General features: G+C 38.8%; 1 protein-coding gene across 1 annotated transcript in view; it reads right to left on the minus strand.

The window, feature by feature from the left end:
• ACSBG1 (acyl-CoA synthetase bubblegum family member 1) overlaps window positions 1-14,201 on the minus strand; it is an 89,223-nt gene that overhangs the window by 69,335 nt on the left and 5,687 nt on the right. Inside the window, exons 2-8 of the mRNA XM_080607562.1 lie at window positions 11,740-11,846; window positions 10,525-10,644; window positions 8,486-8,599; window positions 3,455-3,672; window positions 2,820-2,908; window positions 1,948-2,068; window positions 968-1,048 (exon numbers count right to left, since the gene is read on the minus strand). Coding sequence (XP_080463688.1) covers window positions 968-1,048; window positions 1,948-2,068; window positions 2,820-2,908; window positions 3,455-3,672; window positions 8,486-8,599; window positions 10,525-10,644; window positions 11,740-11,846 — 850 coding nt within the window. The remainder of the gene's footprint in view (window positions 1-967; window positions 1,049-1,947; window positions 2,069-2,819; window positions 2,909-3,454; window positions 3,673-8,485; window positions 8,600-10,524; window positions 10,645-11,739; window positions 11,847-14,201) is intronic.

A 14,201-nucleotide genomic window follows, 5' to 3' on the forward strand; every position in this document is an offset into this window, starting at 1 on the left:
TCTTCCAAAATTCTCAAGCATTTAGGCTTCAGCAACAGAATGTTGTTCCAGAATTAACTGCTAGCCTTATTCCTTTTACTATGAAATATAAGTAGCAAGATCTTTGTATCACATTTTTATTGTACTGGGATGTAAAGCATACTCCATACTGATACGTACACTGTTGTAACACTGATTACTGTTTATAAACAGTATTATATTTATGAAATTCAACATGGCTTAAGTATTGCTATGCTGTTCCCTCTTCATTAAGAGGTTTTTCAGACTGGAATCTGATAATCTGAAGCCAACTAAAAAAGATAGGTTTTGTAGTCTTATTACATAACTATTTTCAATATATTGAAAAAAAAAACATTTTTACAAAAAACAATTCCTAACATTTCTTAAGTGCTGGACTTCTACAACTCAAATTTCTGATCCTGCATTTGTCCCTTTTTCAGCTTTCTTTTTACCATGTGACCCGAAGATTCTGGACATTTTAAGAAAATGCACTCTGCTTTGTGTAGCTTGTAGTTATTTCTCTTCACCTGTTGCCTGACACCAGAAATATTTGGTGCAAACATGATGCAACTATCATCAGTAGAAGTACAGACATTTTCATGTCCTTGGATCCAGTGTAACCACCCACAATTCAGCTTTCGCTACAGCCAGTGTACAACTTATTTTTAATGGTTTGAGAGTACACATTCCCACCTGAAGCCTACAGGTGTTTTGTTAATCCAGTTAAGAAAAAAAAAAATTACAACAAAAAACAGTCAAGCAAGGTAACTCTAATTTTAAATGTCAAGCATCAAAAAACAAGTTTTGCTTAAATTCAGTAGAATGCGCTCATGAAGCTTGTGAATGCTTTTGCTGGAAGACAGCAATACATTCTGAATGGCAGGCATTCCACAGATCAAACATAGTAGAAATTCATCGAATAAATAATACCCTAATAATTGTAACTCTGTTCTAGCATTTCACATACCGTATACAGATTTGGACATCTCTCTGGAATGGAGTCCTTGTACAGCACAACAGCTTTCAAGTGTGGCAAACGATTCCAGATCTGTTAGTTTTTTTAAAAACAAACTTATAATTTGTTATTCGTATCTTGTGTTTTTTCCCGCTGAAGTACTGCCAAAACTGTAACTGGGTTGACAGTCAGAAGAAAGCTCTTGTTTCCCTCCTCCCTCAAGTATTCTCCCCTAAACTCACAACCAACTGGCTCAAAAATAAAAGAAGGGGAGGAGGAGATGCTACACAGTCTGCTAATCTGCTAAGTCTGGTTTCAGTCAAAAGACTTAAATTACACCAGAAAGGTTCGTCAGTATCCTTTCTCTTATTGCATCAAGGGACATATCAAGGAACAATCAAGCTCAAGCTGAAAGTTGACCATAGCTCCTGCGGTTCCCAATAAAGATAGAAGAAACCCCCCCCAATAAAAACTGTTAAACTGCTAAAAATAAATAAATAAAATGTTTTATCTTCCTAAAGGAGAAGAAAAGAAAAAGGAAGCAATTTGCATATTTTAAGGATAAATAAAAACATAAAGCTGCAGGCTTACAGTCTTTCTCTGCTTTGCATGGCCTTCAGAGAGCATTCATTTCATTCAACTTTGTGTGACCCAGTGGCTCACATATATCTTTGACTTAATCACATTATGCACTGAACTGACCAGTCTGTGCCAATACAAATGCAGTGGCCTGATGATAGCCATTATGCATATATCATTAGAAGGATAACAAGTTATACTTTTTTTTTTCTGAAAGAAGCAAGGACTGAAATAATAGTTTCAAAAAACCCTCAGATGGATACAGCAGTGTTTGCCACAGTTGTTTTTTCCTATTTCTAGATAGAAACATGTATGAACCAAATCTCTTGAGCTCTACAATTTCTATTCTTGTCTCTATGTTGATGACTGCATAGCCTGCTATTTGGTCAATGAATTTTTGAGCCACTTCATACCTGCATTATCTTGTCCAGTTGTTTCCGATTTTCCACAACCATGATGTTAGTTTTGCTGTCATAAGCAATGTAGTGGCAGGCCTCTGGAGAATTGGTTGTATATATTCCTGTGACAATTCCTCTACATCCAAAATTACATATTAGAACATATATTTATATACACACATACATGCATTTAATATCCAGAAAGAGAGTAAGAGATCAGATGAAAGCTGAAAATATGAAGATGTGGAGGTACACATCAGCACAGCTATCATGTTTGTTTCAAGTATTCGGATATACATGGATGATATATGCAAAATAAATCCCTGAACTCTATTCAGTAGGAGATGCTGTAGGCTAGGATTCATTATTTTAGCCTAGTTGAGGCTACAGGGGAGTTAGCTCAATAAGTGGTAAAACAAAACAAAACAAAAACCACCATGTGTTCTTTCTGTTCAAACTGCACACAGATTTCAGTTTAAATTTCACTGGCACAGAAACAGACTAAGAGGTCAAATCCAAATTGTATTAACACGTATCAGGACAGAAGGAATCAGGCTAGCGAGTATTTTATCTGTCACTTCATTCACTTGAAGATACCGTGTATCACTGACATAAAACTGGGAGTGTCCTCTGTTTCCCACATCTTCCAGTAAGAGAAGATACATGACTATCACAATTAAGTCCATAGCAAACAGGTTCAATTTATGAGTGTCTGGACTATTCCAGATACACTCAAAGCTATGAGACCCCAGTAGGTTGCTGAATAGGCTAATCAGCTGCAGCACAACTTCCAGGATGTGACACCAAATAACAATTTGCTACATTTCTAAACCTAGCACAACAGAAACCTTGAAATCCCTACACAAAAGGGAAGCAAATAATCCTACCCAGCAAAAACAGCTCCAACAGCTGAGATGAACCATTCCGGAGAATTAAATCCAAGGATTGCTACGCTGTGGAATCGTTCAAGACCAAGCTAAAAAGTAATAAGCATAAAGGCATGTTGGAGAGAAACATACAGCACAAAACATACATACACATACAAAACAAGGGAAAGTTTTGATCTATTATTTCAGCATTGACAAGACATCCACCTTCGGCTCTCTGTTGACATCCTTGATAAAACCAGAATCTGTCAGTAACTAACATGATCTAAATGTTGCACTGCTTCCTCCTGCCTGCTTGAGCCCTTTTGTCTAGATAAGCCTGAAAGACAGAACTTTTCAATATGGACAGAAGCACAAGGAGAATAGTCTTATCCCCGGTTTACAGTGTTTTTAGATTTAGCTTTATCTTGCCAAATTCACGAGTGCTGCTTTCACTTATTTTTTGTCTTAAGATTAAGGCCTCATGCTGAACTTTGCACCTATGCCTGAATGAAACAGTGGCATTCACCTGCAATGACAGGAATGTTATCTCTTTGACTGAAAACAATTTTAATCATCATTTAGGTATTTATTTATTTATTTATTTTGAGGAGACAAAGGGAGAAAAGGGAACTGGTTGTGTTTTCTGTACCTACCTTCAAGAAGCTCTTTGCTGCTTTCCTGGAAAGGCAATAATACTCTGAAAAAGTTATCTTCTCCCACTTGCCATTCTTTCTGCTGGCCAAAGCATTAAGAGATCCATATTTCTCTAGGCTCTCCTTGAACATCTGATGAACCGTTATGGGAGTCTGCGGACATGAGTTATCTATTCTCAGTCTGACTCTGTCATCAGCAAAGGAAGTCCACAAAGACTCTGGAAAATAGAGCATTATGAGGGTATTCTCTTAGTGAAAAATACTGTGTGACTGTATCAAAAGATTAGAGGACTGAACGTAATTCTATCGATTCCCATCTTTTGAGAAAAGGGCTGTCCAAGTTTTATAACTTTAATGAATATTCTATGTAGAAAGAAAACTCTATTTCTTATACTTTGTTCTGTGTCTTGAATAGAAGTGCTAACATCATTCAGAATTATGCTGATCTTCTGTGGTACAGGCACTCCACCAATCTGTGAAGACTGTTCATGCTCAGCCCAGCACAATCCACTATCCCTTGAGCTAATGGAACAGCTCCTAAAGCAGAAGGCTATGTGGCAATCTGAAATCTCTGTTCCTGTCCAGCATCCCAGCTCCTTTTGCTCATCCTAGCCCTTTCTTCCCCTCTGTTCTCCTCAGCTGTTCTGCTCTATCCTGCCCCTATCCCCCCCACTGCTTTCTACAGGCTTTTTTCCTGTGGTCATCTGCCCTATGTTCTAGTATATCTATCTGTGGATCTCTACTCACCCGTCTTGCCCCATTACCATGTCAACTTTTGCCTTCTGCTCTTGCCTTCCTCCTGCTAACCATCTTTCCACCATTCACTTAAAAAAATATATATATTTTTTCCGCCCATTGCTGACAGGACACAAACAGGGAGCACCAACTAACTCACTTTGCTTTCATCACTGCTGCCAAGGACTGTAGGTGTCCCTGGCATTCGCTTCAAAGATCCTACTTAGCTACTACTGACCTAGCAAGAAGCAGGCCTAATATCAATACATTCTTTAGAGAACTTAGGGGTTAGTAAATTGGCAAAATTTACGTGAATTCTTACAAGAGAGACAAAAAGAATGCTTACAACCCCCCTGCCAAATAGCTAGTTCCCATCCTTCTGGATGAAACAGTACAAGAACAGTTTAAGAATAACATTTTTTCCTTAGATTTTCCTTAGATTTACTTTCCTAAATGAAGCTGGTTTGCTGCCAGCATTCAGTGAAACTATTTCTAAAGATTTCACTGCCCCCATGCCTTATTTTAGCATGTACAAAGCATTTTGAAAAAAATACTTAATTAACCTTTCTACCCCTTCCCAGGCAAGGAGATACTAACCCTGGTGCAGAAAGTAATTAGAAAAGTCAAAGCCGTGATGCGTGTCAATCTAGGATTACTGTTCCTGACTCATATTATGCTGCATTCATGTTCCTGACTCACACCCTTACATTTGTTCTCTTGATCATCCTGACAAACAGAAAGTAATAATGACAGAAGTAAATATGAATAAAGCTGCTTAATCTTCATGTGCCTTCATTTTCTCATGTACACATTGTATATAATGATTTCAAAACATAGGTGTTAAGCTTTACCAAATATTCTCACACATCTTAAGGTCAATGGATAAAGGGCACCACAAATCCAGGCAGCAGTAATGGAGGAGGTTAGGTAATGGACATAGAGACTTCGTTGAAGTATAAACAGTGGCACCCAACAAACATTTAAGTGTGATGGCAAAGCAGGTGTTTCTGCTCTTAACTCCAGTCCTGGTGTGAACAGGATGAAATGAGACCCATCAGAGAAGGAAGATACTGGTAATCCAAGTGCTTATTTTCTGCACGCACACAAAGCCTGGGTGAAAAACCCTCTATGATGTTCTGGCTTCTAAACAAACAAAGATGGGAAGGATCACAGGTGTGAGTGGGCACAAAATCATACCATACAGAACTAAATTACAACATCCCAGTTTACCTATTACGAAAAACTCTTCAAAGTCTCTCGTTCTCTCCAAGGGAACTGAAAATATTAACAATATTCCTAGAATAACACTGCAGAAGTTGCATAATCACAATATTTTCACTGCAGACATTCAGCAGATAGTAGCTTCCAGACAGGAGAGCGAAAGATCACATCATTGCAATATCTATAAATGAAAACCAAAAGTGTACTTCGAAACAGGGAATCGTTTTGTTTTTATTTAAGCAATTTTTCTGGTGTCAAAAAGGCATCTTTGACTCACACCAGAAAGACTAAGAACAGAATCAGTTTCACAGAGACTCAACGAGCCACCTTAATAATACACAATACATACTGCAAAGGAATATAAACTTGAACACTCATTCAGTATCTGTACTTGCATGTATTTGCAGGTAAAGCTTAAATCTAAAAACAGTTCTTAAATCTAGATCTAAGCCAATAACAATAATAATAATCTAAAGATTGCTCTCCCACAGAGTTTCTAAAAACAGCAGAAAATGAACAACATACTCTTGTAAGTACACAAAGGGATATTAAGCAGAGGGCTCATTCTTCCCAGAAAGAGCCTGGGAAAGAATGCCTGGCTAAATACTGAATGAACTGATTATAAACTGGGAAAAGCAAAATAGGTGCCCTGCCTCACTAGCAGCTGAAAGCTCAACTGCAATGCCCATGATAGAAATGAACTCACCACCTGAACCGAAGTGGAAATCAGAATAAAGATCCTTCAAATAAACTATGAGCACTGATGCATTATACATCTGTAGGTTTACACAGAACATAAAAAGAAATAAGACAGAATTCCACCTCAACGTACTTAATGCCACTGATAGTTCTCTATATGAAAGCAAAGAGGAGTATTTGTTCCTCTCCTCTTTCTTCTAGTAACTCCTGCTATATGCATTACACTTTGTACCCCAAAAGCTTCTTTATTCACTAATGTATGACCTCGGCTCATGTCCTTCACATGAATTCAGTTAGTCAGAGATGGTGAGAAAATATTTGCTCCTAGAAAACCTGTCTTATTAGATAAAACAAATGAGCACAGATTTTATTCAGATAGGTACTCATATTTGAATATCTGACCCCCTTCAAGTGTCCCTATCCCACCTCCTCAACTCCACCATTCTCCTCCAAGGCACAATTCCTTATCAGACTAATTTTTCCATGTATCATTGTCTTTGCGGCTGGACGAAGAGGCAGCTCAGAGTTGCTGCATACAAAGCGTGTAACAGGATGACCATTGCTGCCTTTTGTCTGGTAAATTGTTCTAATTACATCTGATCAATTATTTTGAATTTTAAGCACACAGTGTTTCCAGTAAAATTAAAAAAAAAATCACTATGAAACTTTACAGGAAAAAAAAAAACAGTTTAAAACTGTTTTCTATTTAAAAAGTACTTCGAAAGTTTTCAACTGATCTTTCGCAGTTCAATCCTAGACTTGTGAACCATCTATAAGCGAATTCTAATTTATAAGAGTACATTTGCTATTAAAATATTTCCTACCAAATTTGAAATAATACATAATATAAACACATCAGAATTTTTCTATTTTTGTAAGCCAATTATTTTTTTCTACTGTGTATGGCTGAACAGTTGCAAGATGGTAGAGGCTGTCTCTCCCAGCCTAGATACCAAAAGACTGTTTTAAATAGGCAAGCAAATAGCAAAACGATACACTTTTCTCACATGCATAGTACGTCTGGCTGAAATGCCTGGACCTTTCGAATATATGACAGACTGTGTGCTAATAAAAAAAATAAAAATTGCAATTAATCCTATAATTTAAAGATAATGCATATATGAGACCTTCTCTCTGTTCACTACTCGTCTTTCAAGTACCCTGGTGACTGACTGCCAGAATGCATTTGGGAATGTAAATGAAATCTCATGTTAATGGAAGAACTCTAAGCTGCAGGAAATGCAAACGAACCAAGGTCACCTTTCACACAGGGAAACAGGTAATAAAGGCTGATTGTGGAACAGCCCCGCTGCATGACCTCAGTTCAAATTGTTATGCCATGGATGTGCCTGAGAAGCAGAAACTAAAACAATAATTAAACTTCTGCTTGAAACTCTTTCAGTTTTAACTCACAAAACAGTATCTTGATTATATGCCACTTCCTGCAAAACATCACTCTGCTCTAATGACAAGAGAAGGTATTTGGCTCTTAGCTGGAGGCATTCTTTTTAAATGGACAGTCGTCATCCCAGATTCCACAGCTGTGATGCCATCACATTCTGCTGACAATAGAAATACATCATTCCTCCTCTCGCCCATTACTATTGTTAATTTTCTTCAAGACGTCTTTGGCCCTGAAAAATAAACTTCTTTTTAGTGAAAGCTAAAGTTGAATATACACAGACTGGAATCAGAGAGCTTGGCATCTGCACCAAATTTTCCCTTGTGCTAATGAACAGATTAAACAGAAAAATACAAAACTGAATTTCAAGTGAACCTGAACATATCAGCTAGAACACATGCATAGTGATTCTTAAAAAAATATATAATAAAAGCATACTGCAACCACGTTTCCCTGTTTTCTGTCTATAGCTTTAAACTCTTAAGCAGAAAAAATTGAATAAAATCGACAAAATATTTTTAAATTAGCCAAAAACCACAGGAATGTTTTAGTTCATGGAAGCTTTTACCTTTTCCAGTGGACAAAAAGGGAACATTTATGAATCATAATAAAATATATTGCTCTGCAGATGCAGGAAACTGCTACCAATGTGGATCAGAGATGAGAGATATCCTTCAAAGAATGTTTTTACAGACTGACATGGAAGGAGTGGTGCAGCAGAACAGACACAACTACGTACAAAACAAGCTTTGTAACAATCGTGACGCTTCTAAAACTGATGGTGATGCACCAAAACGAAGGTGTGTGCATAATCACAAGGAAACATCACTACATAAACATCGCCCAGGCATGCAGAGATAGAAAGTCCAAAGTCAGATGGAGTTGAAACTGGTAAGGGACGTGAAGAGCCACAAGGGCTTCTACAAGTACACTGGAAACCAAAGGGAGACCCAAGAACACAATGGGCAACTTACTGACATAGGATTTGAGGAGGGCTGATAGACTCAGTGCCGCCTTTGTCTTGGTCTTTACTGACAAGGTTTTCTGAGCTTCTGTGCCCAGTGGCAACAGATGAGAAGTTTTACCTACTATAGCAGAGGAAAATCCAAGTAAGAACCTCTAATGCAAAACTCTGTTTTACACATGCAAAAACCTCCATAGGCCCAAATGGGATCCTTCAGGCTCAGAGACCAGGTCCCATGCCATCCCAAGGCTGCTTCCATCATCTTTGAAAAAGCATGGCAATCTGGTGGGATCTCTAATGACAGGAAAAAGGCAAATATCACATCCATCTTCACAAATGGGAAGAAAGAGTACCTGAGTAACAACAGGACAATCCGACTCGCCCGTCTGTGGGAAGGCTATAGAACAAACCCTCCTAGAAATCACTGTGAGGTATAAAATGGTTACTGAGACCAGCCAGAATGGATTTACCAAACCCAAATCAAGTCTGTCCAACCCAACTGCCTTCCACCATGAGATGACTGGCTTTGTAGATGGGGAGAGGAGAACAGTGGTAAGTCATTTACTTTAACAAGGTCTCCCAGAGCATCCTTAAAGGCAAACGTGGAACATTTGGACCAGATGGAGTTGGAGTACCAGGTGAATCAAAACCAGGCAGGATAATTAGTCTTGGAGAACAGTGGTCAACATTTCCAAGTCTAGCTAGCAGTCAATTACAAGTGGCATTCTTCAGGGGTTAGTCCTAGAAACAATATTGTTTTAATGACTGCATTGCCGTCTTGAGCAATGGAATGCTCCCTCACCAGCTTCAATGACGACACTCCACATGAAGAATTGGTCTGGCACAAACCTCAAAGCCCAACAATGGTAAATGTTAAGTCCTGCACTTGGGCTAGGATAACCTCATGCAACAGCACAGACTGGGTGCCGGCTGGCTCAGCAGAAAAATCCCTGTGGCTCCTGGTGGAAAACAAGCTATGTGAGAGTCAGTATTGTGTTCCTGAAAGGCTAGTTCCTGGGCTGCATTAGCAAGATAATAGCCAGCAGATCAAAGGAACTAATTATTTCCACCTACTCAACACTGAATGAGGTTGCCTCTGGAGCAGTGTGCAGGTTTGGAAGCTCCAGTGCAAGAGATCCTGACAAACTGAAAGAAGCCTAAAGGAGGGCCTCTCAGATGTTCAGAGGACTGGAGCACACCGCACACAAGAAGCCCTTGAAAGAGATGGGTTTCTTCAATCTGGAGAAGACCAAGGGTGAATATAACCGCAGTCTGCTACAGACTGAAGGCAGGGCAGGGGGGGCTATAGAGAAGGCAGACTCCTCTCAGAGACACACAGCACAAGGACAAGAGGCAATGGACAGGAGATGCAGCAAGGAAAATTCTTGCTAGATAAAGAAAAATAATTTCACAATGCAGGTGGCTAAGACCAAGAACAGGATCTGAGAGGCTCTGAGAGGAATCCCTGTCCTTAGAGGTTTTCAAAACTCAGCTGAACAAGGCCATGAGTTCACCTTTTAGCAGGAAGCTGGACTAGCTGCCCTCCAGAGGTCTTTTCCAAAAAGTTATTTTGCAATTCCATCAGAATATAACCAGCATGCATGAGTTCTCATTTACTTTTACACTGGTTTAAAACCAATATAATACTTGCTGCCAAGAGTGAGGTTATTCTGGTTTTATACATGCATTATTGGGAAAACCAAAGTGTGGCTTGGTTTCACAGGAATGAGCTTCTATAAGGTGGTGGAAAAGAATGGGTAGAAAATTCCAAAAGCAACTTGAGGTCTTCATTAAACATATTTACAACTGAAATTGCAGAACTATCAATTATAAAGAGACAGTTCACAACTAGAAAGCATCAGAATCTCCTTTTCACCTGACATACAAAGTAAACCCACTGCAGCTGAAGACTTATTCATCAACTTAGAAATGTACCTAAGCTCAGATAAAGGAACTGCTCAATTAAAATGAATGGGGCATGACTTGCGATTGCAGAAAAATTATCATGGGACAGCTGGAATGGCTTCTACCCTTCGTTGTTTGCCTCACCTTTCTTCCAGAGGCCACAGGCACCTGATGCAGGAGTGGCTGAGGTGGCATGTACACTCCTTCCTGAGCACCGTGGTTTGTAGACCAGAGTACTACGTAAACTGCAGCCAGTGGCAACCTCTGGGAGAGAAGTGGGGTGGATAGCTGATGGCAGTAACCAGCGTCCCAGATACATTCTCTTAGAAAAATAGGTCAGAGCCCTCACAAGCACACAAGCAAGTACTCTGCAGAATCACAGCCTCAGCAATAATCTACACATGCAATGTGTCTTAAATAGCTCAATAAAACATGCTAAACATTTAAAAAGAGAAGGTAGTTGTCACCTTTACCCATGCAAATTTCTCCCCTGCTTACTGAACAACAAAATGCGAATGGCTGTCAGTTCAATTCTTGGGAAAAAGAAAAAACACAAACAAAAAAACCCAACCAAACATAAAGCACTGTTGTGGATTAAGGAACTGTCTTTTTAAAAGAATATGTATGTACACATGTATGTATGTATACAAGTGCATATTCATACGTGTAAAGTCTGCATATCAGATTTCTACATAAACCTGTTATTTCTTCAATATCCGTTTGTAGTCACTACTCCATTTGTCTCTTAGTACAAATAACACCATATTTAAACAAGCACATTTAGAGAGCAGTCTCAACAAGGCATCAGGGAGCTCCCTCAGGGCTGCAAATCTTCCAAAGCAGCTGCTTATATTCTGCCTGCAAACCTCCCTTAAGCTGCATGGTAGCAGAGCTCTTTTAATATAACACTGCACTTGGTTTAAAATTGCAACAGTATGCATGTGCTACAATACAATGCAGAACTGACCAAAGGATAGATATTCCTTCACAGCCTCCAGTTATTACAGTATGGCAAATCCTCGATAGCTAATAGCTGGTAAGCCGGCTGTAATGCCAAAGTTAACACCAGGATGCGGATGATTTTGCTGGGGATCAGGCTACTTTTCACTTTTATCTAACAATCATCTCAAATACCGACAAAAATCATGGGAAGCTACTGAATTCATGCGAGTTTACAGAAAACTCCTGAAAAGTTTTCAGTTGCCTGATTCTTTCTTTTTTTTTTTTTTTTGGGGGGGGGGGTTGTTCTTCTTATCACAGCCCTGAAAAACTGACAGTTTGCTAAAACGGACACAAAGGTCACACGTAAAAATTCTAAAAGGGGTTTCAATTTCCAAATATCACCTTTCATGTGCTTACCTGCTGGCTCTTCTTGGGTCCCTTCTCTTGGGTCTCCTCTCTCATCTTGGGGGTCCTGAAAACAAGTCAGCAAATCTCTGCAGATAGGCCGTGTATCTGTAGGTATTCTGAAAGAAGATATAACTATTAAAGATGTAACACTACAACCCACATACTAATATATCCAAAGGAAAATAAGAACACACCTGGCATACGGCTGCAAAGAGAAAATGCACTGCAAAATTATGGTTTGTTGGTAAGACGCTCTATCAAAACCAAAATGTTCTAAATATCTGGACTTTGGCTGGAACAGTTAAGGCTGGCGTTCTGCATAAATCATTTAAAGTTATTAGTACAGGGACAGCATGTTCCCAAATTGAACTACCAATTTAAAAGGGAATTTCCTATATAAAATTTTTATTTAACCAAAGTGTATGATTCCAAAGGTAATATATAAAAACCTCTACAAAGCACATACAAAAGATTTGAGAGTAGAAGTCATTTTAGCATGCCAATTACAACAAAACGAGTTCAAGTTACACAGTGCTGACCAGCCAGAACTCAACAGAACATACTCCTGTGCAACTCCATTAGCATGAGGGTTTTTTGAATGACAGTACTTCCTGACAGGCCGGGATTTAATGGTGAGGTACCATTCTATCAAACAAGACCCTGTCAGCTGCCTTAAGTCAAGAGACCAGCTCTCCCCTGAGGCGGAGGCACAGCAGGCTCAGGCTGGCTGGCCCAGAGCTTGGCGCAGATCCCAGAGCAGCTCCAAGTGCTCGCAGCTACCGCCCTACGCCACACCAACTGGCTGCTAGATCATACTGAAGCTCCTCTCACATATCAGGTGAACCAACAACCGAAATCAAGAGTCTGAACATTCTCTGTAGTGGATTAACAAAGGGAAAAATTCCATTCTTTGTTTCGAAGACTGAAACAGCTCCAGTGAGTTCTGTCTTTGCAAACCAGCAGAAGTAATGCATGTGCAACTGACAGGGTAAGAGCACAACAGTGACTGAAGTAACAGACAGACCTCCCGAGCCCTTCCTGTTGGTGAGGATTCTGCAAAAGAAAGGAATCCAATCTGAGTTTGCTGGCAGAGCAGTTAGCTTAGGGAGAAAAAAAAAAAAAAGTCTTTGAACAAATCCAATGAATACAGTACTGTTTCTCCTTGGAAACAAAGAAATTTAATATAAGAGCTAAATCTCCCCACTCTGATCATTATGAAATGGCAGTCCTCATGTGCTTAATGTTATGCATCAGGAAAAACGGTTATTAGTATGATACTGAGTGTCTGATTAATGACAGTGTGTGTTGTGACACTCATTTCTTTCTTTTGTTCTTTTTAAAACTTCAAGGAACTTTGGAAGCACCTCCACAAGCTCTACTTTTTTTTCCCCTGGTACTTGGAATTTCTGCATACATCTCACATCCTAGGTCAAATACAGTCAGCTCATTTCCTGTCCTTAAGGTTTTCTCAGTAAAATCTGATGAAAATACTAAGAATAAAACCTAAAAGAATGTATAAAGTCAACATTTAATATGATAATGAACTGATGATTTCTATGGAGAACAAAAATATTTTCACATAAATTCTTACTTTAGCAAACCTCACAAAATACACACATTGTCCTATACGATTTGGTTAGAATCTTTTCTCCTGTATTTCAAAACAAGGAACTAGTTCAACATATTTTGGCCTTAATTCTGCGGAGTGCTTCCTTAGATCAAGAACTGTACCAGTGAAATCTGAACTTCGTTATGCAGCAGTCAAATTATCATGAAATTTAAGGGGAAATTGTTAAACTCTATGTATAGTGGCAAACAAGCAGAAAGCTCTTATTCTTTTTGTATTCTTTTGTATAATTTATCACTATTGCTCAACTTCTGTTGCTTTCTCATTGTTAGATTTTTAGCAGTGGGCATTAGTTTTTTTTTTTTTTGAAGTCATCTTTCTATAAACTTGCAAAAATATGAACAGTTGATCAAATGATAAAAGTCTGTGTATATTGTTGATACATTACTCAGTACAATGTTCTTTTTAGACCTCAGGATATTTAGTCACAACCCCTTAAATATATACAGAAAGTCAAAATACTTTAAGTCTGAAAATCACATTCATAACTGGTCACAAAGAAGGTTTGAACAAACAGGTTTTTTGCAGTTTAAACAGTCAGTAGTTCGGGCTACGCTTCCATCCAGAATCTACTACTGTTGTCAGGATTTAAGATGAAGCCACCATCTCTTCCTCCCTTTCCTGGTATTTCTAATGCAGAAGCTTCTCCCATTGCACAGCTGCTCAACTCTCATCTCATTCCTGAATCATGTTGTACTACATGGATGGGGTCACAATACAGTGAGAATTTTTATTAATAAATTTTGTTCTCAGGGAGATTCTTTGTTATCTTAGGGAGAAGGTTGTGCAAATCCCCATTTGCACTAGTATTTATTTCTCAAACATACTTTTGTTGCCTTAAGCT

Source organism: Anser brachyrhynchus (assembly GCF_964034855.1).
Source record: "Anser brachyrhynchus genome assembly, chromosome: 11".
Taxonomy (NCBI): domain Eukaryota; kingdom Metazoa; phylum Chordata; class Aves; order Anseriformes; family Anatidae; genus Anser; species Anser brachyrhynchus.